Here is a 14,670-nt window from a genome sequence, read left to right as displayed (position 1 = left end):
ACATTCTTCAAAGTCCACAACTCCCACATTTTTCATCTGATTCAAACGGTTCCAACTTCAAAATATTCAGCATGTTTGGGAATTGTGTACTCTACTTCAACAACTATAAAACAATTCCAGGATTTCAGTTCAACGTCAGCATTGGAGCATTCAAACGCAATTCCTTCAGGAATTGCCTCATCTAGTTATTCAACTTATTCTTCTTCTCCAGATTTTGGCGCGCTCTACCTTCCACATTTTTCACCCGATTCAAACCGTTCTAACTTCAAACTGTTCAGCCTCTTGGGGAATCACAGGCTTTCCCTTGATAAATTCCAAAAATTCCCAGATTTCCCAGAATTCCAGGTTTTCCGAGACATTTTTCCCATTCAAAATTAACTGGCCATTTTTCAAACCTCCACCATTTCCACATTTTTCAACCGATTCAAACCATTCCCCCTTCAACACATTCCACCATCCTGGAAATTCAAACTATAATTTTTCCAAGCTCAAAAGAATTCCAGGATTTTCCAGAATTCCAGGTTTTCCAAAGCCCTATTTCCACCCTTTTTTCTGGCGACTACTCCTTCCACATTTTTCAACTGACTTCAACTGTTCCACCGTCAAAACATTCCTCTTAATTAGGACAAAAAAACTAAGTTGTTTTTTGAACTGGAAAAATTCCCGGTTTTCCCGAAATTCAACATGTTACTACTTCAACATTTCTAGACCGATTTGAAAAATTCCAACACCAACCATTCAGAACATTCCATTTTTTACCATTTTCAAAAAAATTCCCGCTTTTCCCAAAATTCCAAAATTTTGGGGAAATTCCCGTTGAATTCTTCAAAGTCCACAACTCCCACATTTTTCATCTGATTCAAACGGTTCCAACTTCAAAATATTCAGCCTGTTTGGGAATTGTGTACTCTACTTCAACAATTATGAAACAAATTCCAGGATTTCAGTTCAACGTCAGCATTGGAGCATTCAAACGCAATTCCTTCAGGAATTGCATCATCTAGTTATTCAACTTCTTCTTCTTCTCCAGATTTTGGCGCGCTCTACCTTCCACATTTTTCACCCGATTCAAACAGTTCTAACTTCAAACTGTTCAGCCTCTTTGGGAATCGCAGGCTTTCCCTTGATACATTCAAAATCATTTTTCTAAGCGCAAAAAAATTCCAGGATTTTCCAGAATTCTGGGTTTTCCAAAGCCCTATTTCCACCCTTTTTTCTGGCGACTACTCCTTCCACATTTTTCAACTGACTTCAACCGTTCCACCGTCAAAACATTCCTCTTAATTAGGACAAAAAACTAAGTTGTTTTTTGAACTGGAAAAATTCCAGGTTTTCCCGAAATTCCAGGAATTCAACATGTTACTACTTCAACATTTCTAGACCGATTTGAAAAATTCCAACACCAACCATTCAGAACATTACATTTTTCACCATTTTCAAAAAAAAATCCCGCTTTTCCCAAAATTCTGGGGAAATTCCCATTGAAATCAATGGGACATTCTTCAAAGTCCACAACTCCCACATTTTTCATCTGATTCAAACGGTTCCAACTTCAAAATATTCAGCCTGTTTGGGAATTGTGTACTCTACTTCAACAACTATAAAACAATTCCAGGATTTCAGTTCAACGTCAGCATTGGAGCATTCAAACGCAATTCCTTCAGGAATTGCCTCATCTAGTTATTCAACTTATTCTTCTTCTCCAGATTTTGGCGTGCTCTACCTTCCACATTTTTCACCCGATTCAAACCGTTCTAACTTCAAACTGTTCAGCCTATTGGGGAATCATAGGCTTTCCCTTAATAAATTCCAAAAATTCCCAGATTTCCCAGAATTCCAGGTTTTCCGGGACATTTTTCCCATTCAAAATTAACTGGCCATTTTTCAAACTCTCACCATTTCCACATTTTTCAACCGATTCAAACCATTACCCCTTCAACACATTCCACCATCCTGGAAATTCAAACCATAATTTTTCCAAGTTCAAAAACATTCCAGGATTTTCCAGAATTCCGGGTTTTCCAAAGCCCTATTTCCACCCTTTTTTCTGGCGACTACTCCTTCCACATTTTTCAACTGACTTCACCCGTTCCACCGTCAAAACATTCCTCTTAATTAGGACAAAAAACAAACTGGAACTGGAAAAATTCACAGTTTTCCCAAAATTCCAGGAATTCAACGTGTTACTACTTCTACATTTCGAGACCGATTTGAAAAATTCCAACATCAACCATTCAGAACATTCCATTTTTTACCATTTTCAAAAAAATTCCCGCTTTTCCCGAAATTCCAAAATTATGGGGAAATTCCCATTGAAATCAATTGGACATTCTTCAAAGTCCACAACTCCCACATTTTTCATCTGATTCAAACGGTTCCAACTTCAAAATATTCAGCCTGTTTGGAAATTGTGTGCTCTACTTCAACAACTATAAAAAAAATTCCAGGATTTCAGTTCAACGTCAGCATTTGAGCATTCAAACGCAATTCCTTCAGGAATTGCCTCATCTAGTTATTCAACTTATTCTTCTTCTCCAGATTTTGGCACGCTCTACCTTCCACATTTTTCACCCGATTCAAACCGTTCTAACTTCAAACTGTTCAGCCTATTGGGGAATCACAGGCTTTCCCTTGATAAATTCCAAAAATTCCCAGATTTCCCAGAATTCCAGGTTTTCCGGGACATTTTTCCCATTCAAAATTAACTGGCCATTTTTCAAACTCTCACCATTTCCACATTTTTCAACCGATTCAAACCATTCCCCCTTCAACACATTCCACCATCCTGGAAATTCAAACCATAATTTTTCCAAGTTCAAAAACATTCCAGGATTTTCCAGAATTCCGGGTTTTCCAAAGCCCTATTTCCACCCTTTTTTCTGGCGACTACTCCTTCCACATTTTTCAACTGACTTCAACCGTTCTACCGTCAAAACATTCCTCTTAATTAGGACAAAAAACAAACTGGAACTGGAAAAATTCACAGTTTTCCCAAAATTCCAGGAATTCAACGTGTTACTACTTCAACATTTCTAGACCGATTTGAAAAATTCCAACACCAACTATTCAGAACATTCAATTTTTTACCATTTTCAAAAAAATTCCCGCTTTTCCCGAAATTCCCAAATTTTGGGAAATTCCCATTGAAATCAATGGGACATTCTTCAAAGTCCACAACTCTCACATTTTTCATCTGATTCAAACGGTTCCAACTTCAAAATATTCAGCCTGTTTGGAAATTGTGTGCTCTACTTCAACAACTATAAAAAAAATTCCAGGATTTCAGTTCAACGTCAGCATTTGAGCATTCAAACGCAATTCCTTCAGGAATTGCCTCATCTAGTTATTCAACTTATTCTTCTTCTCCAGATTTTGGCACGCTCTACCTTCCACATTTTTCACCCGATTCAAACCGTTCTAACTTCAAACTGTTCAGCCTATTGGGGAATCACAGGCTTTCCCTCGATAAATTCCAAAAATTCCCAGATTTCCCAGAATTCCAGGTTTTCCGGGACATTTTTCCCATTCAAAATTAACTGGCCATTTTTCAAACTCTCACCATTTCCACATTTTTCAACCGATTCAAACCATTCCCCCTTCAACACATTCCACCATCCTGGAAATTCAAACCATAATTTTTCCAAGTTCAAAAACATTCCAGGATTTTCCAGAATTCCGGGTTTTCCAAAGCCCTATTTCCACCCTTTTTTCTGGCGACTACTCCTTCCACATTTTTCAACTGACTTCAACCGTTCTACCGTCAAAACATTCCTCTTAATTAGGACAAAAAACAAACTGGAACTGGAAAAATTCACAGTTTTCCCAAAATTCCAGGAATTCAACGTGTTACTACTTCAACATTTCTAGACCGATTTGAAAAATTCCAACACCAACTATTCAGAACATTCAATTTTTTACCATTTTCAAAAAAATTCCCGCTTTTCCCGAAATTCCCAAATTTTGGGAAATTCCCATTGAAATCAATGGGACATTCTTCAAAGTCCACAACTCTCACATTTTTCATCTGATTCAAACGGTTCCAACTTCAAAATATTCAGCCTGTTTGGGAATTGTGTACTCTACTTCAACAATTATGAAAATAATTCCAGGATTTCAGTTCAACGTCAGCATTGGAGCATTCAAACGCAATTCCTTCAGGAATTGCCTCATCCAGTTAATCAACTTTTTCTTCTTCTTAAGATTTTGGCGCGCTCTACCTTCCACATTTTTAACCCGATTCAAACTGTTCCAACTTCAAACTGGTCAGCCTATTGGGGAATCGCAGGGTTTCCCTTGATAAATTCCAAAAATTCCCAGATTTCCCAGAATTCCAGGTTGTCCGGGACATTTTTCCCATTCAAAATGAACTGGCCATTTTTCAAACTCTCACCATTTCCACATTTTTCAACCGATTCAAACCATTCCCCTTTCAACACATTCCACCATCCTGGAAATTCAAACCATAATTTTTCCAAGTTCAAAAAAATTCCAGGATTTTCCAGAATTCCGGGTTTTCCAAAGCCCTATTTCTACCCTTTTTTCTGGCGACTACCCCTTCCACATTTTTCAACTGACTTCAACCGTTCCACCGTCAAAACATTCCTCTTAATTAGGACAAAAAACAAACTGGAACTGGAAAAATTCACTGTTTTCCCGAAATTCCAGGAATTCAACGTGTTACTACTTCTACATTTCGAGACCGATTTGAAAAATTCTAACACCAACCATTCAGAACATTACATTTTTTACCATTTTCAAAAACATTCCCGTTTTTCCCGAAATTCCCAAATTTTGGGGAAATTCCCATTGAAATCAATGGGACATTCTTCAACGTCCATAACTCCCACATTTTTCATCTGATTCAAACGGTTCCAACTTCAAAATATTCAGCCTGTCTGGGAATTGTGTACTCTACTTCAACAATTATGAAAAAAATTCCAGGATTTCAGTTCAACGTCAGCATTGGAGCATTCAAACGCAATTCCTTCAGGAATTGCCTCATCCAGTTACCGTATTTTCCGCACCATAAGGCGCCCTGGGTTATAAGCCGCGCCTTCAATGAACGGCATATTTCAAAACTTTGTCCACCTATAAGCCGCCCCGTGTTGTAAGCCGCATCTAACTGCGCTAAAGGAATGTCAAAAAAACAGTCAAATAGGTCAGTCAAACTTTAATAATATATTAAAACCAGCGTGATGTGGGCGCGCATGGAATCGTATATCAACATGGACGGAGCTGCGTGAAGAAAGCCACCCGGCCTCTTCGCGTAAACTTAAACTTACCTTAACCACTCGCTCATCTTTTCTTCATCCATCCCTTCGAGTTAGCTTTTATGATGACGCCGGCTGGAAAGGTCTCTTTTGGCAAGGTCTTCCTTTTGAATATCACCATGGGTGGAAGTTTCTGGCCATTAGCATGGCAAGCTAGAACCACAGTGAAGGATGACTTCTCATTCCCTGTGGTGCGAATATTCACCGTACGTGCTCCCGTTGTATCCACAGTGCGGTTCACAGGAATATCAGTTGCTGTGAAATAGTAATCCGTGTGCGGATGGAGAGATTGCGTCTTTTCATGAACCGGATCCCTGTCGCTTTGTAGGAGCCATTTTGTGGTCTTTACAGATGTAAACACACAAAGGAAATGATAATATCCGCGCGCTTTTTCTTCTTCTACGCGGGCGGGTGGTTGCTTACAGTAGAAGAAGAAGCGCTTCCTGTTCTATGGGGGCGGGTGCTTACCTTGGCGGTTGCTTGCGTAGAAGAAGAAGCGCTTCCTGTTCTACCGGGAAAAAAGATGGCGGCTGTTTACCGAAGTTGCGAGACCGAAACTTTATGAAAATGAATCTTAATATTTATCCATTTATAAAGCGCACCGGGTTATAAGGCGCACTGTCAGCTTTTGAGAAAATTTGTGGTTTTTAGGTGCGCCTTATAGTGCGGAAAATACGATATTCAACTTTTTCTTCTTCTCCAGAATTTGGCGCGCTCTACATTCCACATTTTTCACCCGATTCAAACAGTTCTAACTTCAAACTGTTCAGCCTCTTTGGGAATCGCAGGCTTTCCCTTGATACATTCCAAAAATCCCCACAATTCCAGGTTTTCCGGGACATTTTTCCCATTCAAAATTAACTGGCCATTTTTCAAACCTCCACCATTTCCACATTTTTCAACCGATTCAAACAATTCCCCCTTCAACACATTCCACCATCTTGGAAATTCAAACTATAATTTTTCCCAAGCTCAAAAAAATTCCAGGATTTTCCAGAATTCCGGGTTTTCCAAAGCCCTATTTCCACCCTTTTTTCTGGCGACTACTCCTTCCACATTTTTCAACTGACTTCAACTGTTCCACCGTCAAAACATTCCTCTTAATTAGGACAAAAAAACAAAGTTGTTTTTTGAACTGGAAAAATTCCCGGTTTTCCCGAAATTCAACATGTTACTACTTCAACATTTCTAGACCGATTTGAAAAATTCCAACACCAACCATTCAGAACATTCCATTTTTTACCATTTTCAAAAAAATTCCCGCTTTTCCCAAAATTCCAAAATTTTGGGGAAATTCCCATTGAAATCAATGGGACATTCTTCAAAGTCCACAACTCCCACATTTTTCATCTGATTCAAACGGTTCCAACTTCAAAATATTTAGCCTGTTTGGGAATTGTGTACTCTACTTCAACAATTATGAAACAAATTCCAGGATTTCAGTTCAACGTCAGCATTGGAGCATTCAAACGCAATTACTCATCCAGTTACTTTTTCTTCTTCTCCAGATTTTGGCGCGCTCTACATTCCACATTTTTAACCCGATTCAAACCGTTCCAACTTCAAACTGTTCAGCCTATTTGGGAATCGCAGGTTTTCCCTTGATACATTCCAAAAATTCCCAGATTTCCCAGAATTCCGGGTTTTCCGAGACATTTTTCCCATTAAAAATTAACTGGCCATTTTTCAAACCTCCACCATTTCCACATTTTTCAACCGATTCAAACCATTCCCCCTTCAACACATTCCACCATCCTGGAAAATCAAACTATAATTTTTCCAAGCTCAAAAAAATTCCAGGATTTTCCAGAATTTTCCAAAGCCCTATTTTCACCCTTTTTTCGGGCGACTACCTTTTCCACATTTTTCAACGCATTTCAACCGTTCCACCTTCAAATCATTCCTCTTAATTAGGACAAAAAAACTAAGTAGTTTTTTTTAACTGGAAAAATTCCCGGTTTTCCCGAAATTCTAGGAATTCCGTAGTACCATTTCTCAATTCAACATTTCTCGACCGATTTGAAAAATTCCAACACCAACCATTTCAGCTGATTTAGACCATTAAAGTTTTTTATAATTTTCAAAAAAAATTCCCGCTTTTCCCGAAATTACCAAAAGTTTTGGAAATTCCCATTGAAATCAATGGGACATTCTTCAAAGTCCACAATTCCCACATTTTTCATCTGATTCAAACTGTTCCAACTTCAAAATATTCAGCCTGTTTGGGAATTGTGTGCTCTACCTCAAGAATTCTAAAAAAAATTTCAGGATTTCAGTTCAACGTCAGCATTGGAGCATTCACACGTGATTCCTTCAGGAATTGCATCATCTAGTTATTCAACTTCTTCTTCTTCTCCAGATTTTGGCGCGCTCTACATTCCACATTTTTAACCCGATTCAAACCGTTCCAACTTCAAACTGTTCAGCCTATTTGGGAATTGCAGGTTTTCCCTTGATAAATTCCAAAGATTCCCAGATTTCCCAGAATTACGGGTTTTCCAAGACATTTTTCCCATTAAAAATTAACTGGCCATTTTTCAAACCTCCACCATTTCCACATTTTTCAACCGATTCAAACCATTCCCCCTTCAACACATTCCACCACCCTGGAAATTCAAGCTATAATTTTTCCAAGCTCAAAATAATTCCAGGATTTTCCAAAGCCCTATTTCCACCCTTTTTTCTGGCGACTACTCCTTCCACATTTTTCAACTGACTTCAACTGTTCCACCGTCAAAACATTCCTCTTAATTAGGACAAAAAAACAAAGTTGTTTTTTGAACTGGAAAAATTCCCGGTTTTCCCGAAATTCAACATGTTACTACTTCAACATTTCTAGACCGATTTGAAAAATTCCAACACCAACCATTCAGAACATTCCATTTTTTACCATTTTCAAAAAAATTCCCGCTTTTCCCAAAATTCCAAAATTTTGGGGAAATTCCCATTGAAATCAATGGGACATTCTTCAAAGTCCACAACTCCCACATTTTTCATCTGATTCAAACGGTTCCAACTTCAAAATATTTAGCCTGTTTGGGAATTGTGTACTCTACTTCAACAATTATGAAACAAATTCCAGGATTTCAGTTCAACGTCAGCATTGGAGCATTCAAACGCAATTACTCATCCAGTTACTTTTTCTTCTTCTCCAGATTTTGGCGCGCTCTACATTCCACATTTTTAACCCGATTCAAACCGTTCCAACTTCAAACTGTTCAGCCTATTTGGGAATCGCAGGTTTTCCCTTGATACATTCCAAAAATTCCCAGATTTCCCAGAATTCCGGGTTTTCCGAGACATTTTTCCCATTAAAAATTAACTGGCCATTTTTCAAACCTCCACCATTTCCACATTTTTCAACCGATTCAAACCATTCCCCCTTCAACACATTCCACCATCCTGGAAAATCAAACTATAATTTTTCCAAGCTCAAAAAAATTCCAGGATTTTCCAGAATTTTCCAAAGCCCTATTTTCACCCTTTTTTCGGGCGACTACCTTTTCCACATTTTTCAACGCATTTCAACCGTTCCACCTTCAAATCATTCCTCTTAATTAGGACAAAAAAACTAAGTAGTTTTTTTTAACTGGAAAAATTCCCGGTTTTCCCGAAATTCTAGGAATTCCGTAGTACCATTTCTCAATTCAACATTTCTCGACCGATTTGAAAAATTCCAACACCAACCATTTCAGCTGATTTAGACCATTAAAGTTTTTTATAATTTTCAAAAAAAATTCCCGCTTTTCCCGAAATTACCAAAAGTTTTGGAAATTCCCATTGAAATCAATGGGACATTCTTCAAAGTCCACAATTCCCACATTTTTCATCTGATTCAAACTGTTCCAACTTCAAAATATTCAGCCTGTTTGGGAATTGTGTGCTCTACCTCAAGAATTCTAAAAAAAATTTCAGGATTTCAGTTCAACGTCAGCATTGGAGCATTCACACGTGATTCCTTCAGGAATTGCATCATCTAGTTATTCAACTTCTTCTTCTTCTCCAGATTTTGGCGCGCTCTACATTCCACATTTTTAACCCGATTCAAACCGTTCCAACTTCAAACTGTTCAGCCTATTTGGGAATTGCAGGTTTTCCCTTGATAAATTCCAAAGATTCCCAGATTTCCCAGAATTACGGGTTTTCCAAGACATTTTTCCCATTAAAAATTAACTGGCCATTTTTCAAACCTCCACCATTTCCACATTTTTCAACCGATTCAAACCATTCCCCCTTCAACACATTCCACCACCCTGGAAATTCAAGCTATAATTTTTCCAAGCTCAAAATAATTCCAGGATTTTCCAAAGCCCTATTTTCACCCTTTTTTCGGGCGACTACCTTTTCCACATTTTTCAACGCATTTCAACCGTTCCACCTTCAAATCATTCCTCTTAATTAGGACAAAAAAACTAAGTAGTTTTTTTTAACTGGAAAAATTCCCGGTTTTCTCGACCGATTTGAAAAATTCCAACACCAACCATTTCAGCTCATACAGACCATTAAAGTTTTTTTATAATTTTCAAAAAAAATTCCCGCTTTTCCCAAAATTCCAAAAATCTTTTGGAAATTCCCATTGAAATCAAAGGGACATTCTTCAAAGTCCACAACTCCCACATTTTTCATCTGATTCAAACTGTTCCAACTTCAAAATATTCAGCCTGTTTGGGAATTGTGTGCTCTACCTCAAGAATTCTAAAAAAAATTACAGGATTTCAGTTCAACGTCAGCATTGGAGCATTCACACGTGATTCCTTCAGGAATTGCCTCATTTAGTTATTATTATTATTACATATTCCCCTAGAGGGGGGGATGGGTTACCCACATATGCGGTCCTCTCCAAGGTTTCTCATAGTCATTCACATCGACGTCCCACTGGGGTGAGTTTTTCCTTGCCCTTATGTGGGCTCTGTACCGAGGATGTCGTTGTGGCTTGTGCAGCCCTTTGAGACACTTGTGATTTAGGGCTATATAAATAAACAATGATTAATTGATTGATTGACATATTCGGATTACGATACTAACTTCTTGGTTGTCTGGCTAATTTTTGCTTTGTTCTATGAACTCGCAGAATTTTCCCATCAATTGTTTTGGAACTTTTAATGTGATTTCCTTTGCATTTGTTTTTGATGCTGCAGGCCGTTTAATTTCCAGTTGTGAAGAAGAATGAAGAGAGCCAAAGTAAACGTGACGAGGAGAGCCGCTACCTGTGTATCTGTCCGTTCTTGTGCAGGTACTCCAGGCCCTCCAGCACATCCTTCAAGACGGTGGCTATGCTGGCCTGGTCCAGGACGCCCGTCTTGTGCTCGCCTCGTGAGATGATGTGCTTGATCACGTCCAGCACCGAGCCTGAGAGGGGATCATAAATAAAACCAATCAATCAAATACATATCGGTTTCCTGGCATTGCAGTGCGTGGTTAACTTCTCCTGCGTGATAATAACCAAAGCCAGGTGTAATTACGAGCTATCAAGTCGAATATAAATCACATTCAGCGTGCAAAAACACAATTACTGATACATTAGTCAGATCATTCTGTGGTGAGCTGCTGATGAAGTGTGTGGTCAAAGAAAGCCAGGGAGTCAGAGGATGTTTATTGCTACTTTAAAGAATGCATCGCTCTTTTACCAGCACAGCATCTCTTCTTCAAAACAACAATTCGTTCTGACATTTTTACCCACCATTTTCCATTGGACACATTTGTTTGGCCACCAATAGGGCTTGAGAGTGTGACAGACGCAATGCATTGTGGGTCCTGCTGGCCTCTGACTAGATTCTCTACACGTCAGAATGCAAGACTTTGTTCTTTCCTTTGACAAGTTCAAGACATGGCGCAAACGTGAGGCAGAAGAAAAAAAAACATTAGGTAAAAATTTTTCCTCATTTTCAGCGTGAAAGCAAAAGCCAAGGAAGTCGGGTTAGTAATAATAATAATAATAATAATAATAGATTTTATTTGTTAAAAAAAAAAAGCACTTTACATTGAGCAAACAACCTCAAAGTGCTACAGTGTATTAAGAAAATAAATTAAAAGATAATAAAAATAAATAAAAATTAAAACTAGCTAGAACTAGTTAAAATGCTTTTCTTTTTTTTTTTTAGGGTTTTTAAGCCTTTTTTAAAAGCATCGCTAACTGCTTATTTGCGATTACTTTTACCATCATATTTGTACATGTCGTATTTGCTGATGTTGCTCTATTGTTGTTGTTGTTGTTGTTTGCTGTTGTTGTTTTTGTCTCTCTGTCTAATCCCCCTCTTGTCCCCACAATTTCCCCCTCTGTCTTCTTTTTTTTTCTCTTTCTATCCCCTCCTGCTCCGGCCCGGCTGCACTAAATGATAATATAAATACTTTTAATAAAGTCAAATACAAATAAGGCAACAAGAGAAGTATCCTACACTTCTCTTTTGTAAAGTAAATCTGAACAGCCGACATGGGCATCTACATCAACTATATGATTTGCCTGAGAAGCTGGACGGGACACACACAAAAAAAATAAAAAAAAATAAAATAAAAGCATCCACAGTCTGTGGTTCCCTCAGGTGGTCAGGGAGAGCATTCCACAGACTGGGAGAGGCGGAGCAGAAAGCCCGGTCTCCTATTGTTCGTAGCTTTGTCCTCGGAGGTTGTGAGGAGGTTAACCTGTCCGGGTGTGAGTAGTTCTTTAAAGGTAGAGGGGGGCATTTCCATGGCGGCACCGGTGGGTTAGTTAGGGAGACTTTGTATTCAATCCTGAGTGGAACAGGAAGCCAGTGAAGGGATTTGAGAATTGGTGTGATATGGTCGTATTTCCGCACTCTCATCAGGATCCTAGCAGCACTATTCTGTATGTATTGCAGCTTCTGGACGTTCTTGCTGAGGATCCCGACAAGAAGCGCGTTGCAGTGAGCTAATAAGGACGATAAATGGCCTGGATAGCAACCGTGAGACGATCAAAGATGACTTTTAACGCCATCACTTGATACATGTTGGTGTGTTTTCAATCAAAGCATGTTTTATTCGGTTTCCCGAGAAGTATAACTCGGTTCTCTAATGAAGTCTGTCATGACTCATGATTACCGTAAATTACAAACTATAAGCAGCTGCTTTTTTTCCCTACGCTTTGGACCGTGCGGCTTATAAAACGGTGCGGCTACTTTAAAGATTTTTCTTTGCTGACGGCCATAATGCAAATAGTTTTGTTTTTTTTAATGAAGCAAATACACTAAATAGGTGTGTTATTTTTTGTGCTATGGCGCCATCTTTTGCACGAGTCTGCTCACTGCAGGTGCTGCATTGCCCTTGTGCTTAAACTGAGCTTTCAACGAGTGACGTTTTCTAGCCGTCCATGGCGTTTTTACTTGTAGTGATTGTTCATTCATCACTCTAAGCAACGTTTGTAAGTTTTACAATATAACTAAAACAATTCTTACTTATGAAGCATCCCATGCGTGATGTCTGTAGGAGTTTTTTTGTGCATATTTGTACGTGCTATCGTAATGTAATGACGCTATCGTCGTTAGTGTCAGCTAATATGCTAACAGGCTTACGAGTATCTGTGTTAGTATTATTAACTAACAATGGCATTCTTTTTGTATTGTTTCAGTTTCACAAATTCCTCAGTAAATTCACCAAAACGTCGCTGTGGAGTTAATGAGTCTGTTTGGCTTTGAACTGTTTTTAGCTTTTAACTTTTTGAACTGTTTTTAACTTTTAAACTGTTTTTATCTAACAAACTGTTCTTAGGGTAATTTATATTTGCTTTTTAAATTGTGTATTTTTATTTCTGTTTTAAATGTTATTTTTTAGTCTGTCCTTTGCCTCTATTTCTTTGTGGTGTACAGCCCTTTGTTTTTCAACTGTGCTTGTTTTTAAAGGGCTTTATAAATAAAGTTGGTATGGTATGGTATGGCTGAATGGACAGCTAGCTTGCGCAGCTAGTGGGTCCATGACCATGACTTCTGTTTTGTTTGATATTCCGTTTTACTGCCCTGTTACAGACACCATTTGGAAACAATTAAGGCATGTAAATAAAAAAAATTCTGTGTAAATAACTCCTTTCACGTTTGTATCTGCGGCTTACAGTCCGGTGCGGCCAATATATGGAAAAACCGAGTGGGTGCGACTTTTATACTGGTGTGCTCTATAGTCCAGAAAATATAGTAGTAATGCTGTTGAAGGAAAAAGAGAACGTGATGAGTCTATGAAATTAATACATTGCCGTGAAATGATAAAAATAAGTCAATATTACATGTTATTATGAATGTTACTACATTACATATTTATTTACGGCATGTACCGTATTTTTCGGACTATAAGTCGACGTTTTTTTCATAGTTTGCGACATATACTCCGGAGCGACTTATGTGTGAAATTATTAACACATTATTGTAAAATATCAAATAATAATATTTATCTCATTTGTGTGAGCGACGAAGAAAATGTCCGCAATCGTCACACACACGTCACCAATCGTCACTCACACGCAAAGAAGCCAAGCCGACTGACTGACAAAGGCAGCCTTAAATAATGCCTCTGATTAGTGCTCGAGAAACAGAGGAGCGTCCCGAACACCAATTAGAGGCAGGTGAAAATAATAAGTAGCCATGGTAACTAAACAAAATCAAGGGTGCACAACAATAGGAACTAAGGGAGTCCAAAACAAGCAGTAAAAAACAAAAACATGATCCGGGCCACGGATCACGACATTTATAGGTGGAAGAGAGCGACTCTCATCGGCTCCATTTTTAGCCGACTCTCATTTACCTTTATTTATTAGTTAGAATACATTATAACAAATAAAAACATATGTGTTCTTGTCTTGCATAATGATTGTGAATCATAGGCAACGTTCCAAAAAAGTGCAGTTCCTCTTAAAGACATACTTGCCAACCCTCCCGGATTTTCCGGGAGACTCCCGAAATTCAGCGCCTCTCCCGAAAACCTCCCGGGACAAATTTTCTCCCGAAAATCTCCTAAAATTCACAATATAACCCACAATATAAACAGCGTACTTGCCCAATCACGTTATAACTGTAGAATGATGGAGGGCGAGTTCTTGCTTTCTTATGTGGGTTTATTGTTGGGCAGTTTCATTAACGTCCTCCCAGCGCGGCAACAACACACAACAACAGCAGTCACGTTTTTGTCTACCGTAAAGCAGTTCGTCTGCCGTAAACAGCAATGTTGTGACACTCTTAAACAGGACAATACTGCCATCTAGTGCATTTGATGAAAGCACTTTTGTGCGTGCCACACAGCAATGCATCATCAGAGAGGGTGTTCAGCGTGGTTCGAAAAATAGTGACAGAGAATAGAACAAGGATGGACAATTCAACCCTTAACTCAACAATGAGTAGATGAGTGTTATGTGTGTGTATATGTGTAAATAAATGAACACTGAAATTCAAGTATTTATTTTATA

At 38.5% G+C, this 14,670-nt stretch overlaps 1 protein-coding gene across 1 annotated transcript in view; it reads right to left on the bottom strand.

Annotated features, from left to right (window-relative positions):
* oxsr1b (oxidative stress responsive kinase 1b) overlaps positions 1-14,670 on the bottom strand; it is a 119,411-nt gene that overhangs the window by 53,710 nt on the left and 51,031 nt on the right. The window contains exon 4 of the mRNA XM_061964888.2: positions 10,478-10,619. Within this exon, the coding sequence (XP_061820872.1) occupies positions 10,478-10,619 (142 nt within the window). The remainder of the gene's footprint in view (positions 1-10,477; positions 10,620-14,670) is intronic.

Source organism: Nerophis lumbriciformis, linkage group LG07 (assembly GCF_033978685.3).
Source record: "Nerophis lumbriciformis linkage group LG07, RoL_Nlum_v2.1, whole genome shotgun sequence".
Classification (NCBI taxonomy): Eukaryota; Metazoa; Chordata; class Actinopteri; order Syngnathiformes; family Syngnathidae; genus Nerophis; species Nerophis lumbriciformis.
This window is presented reverse-complemented; position numbering and strand designations above follow the sequence as displayed.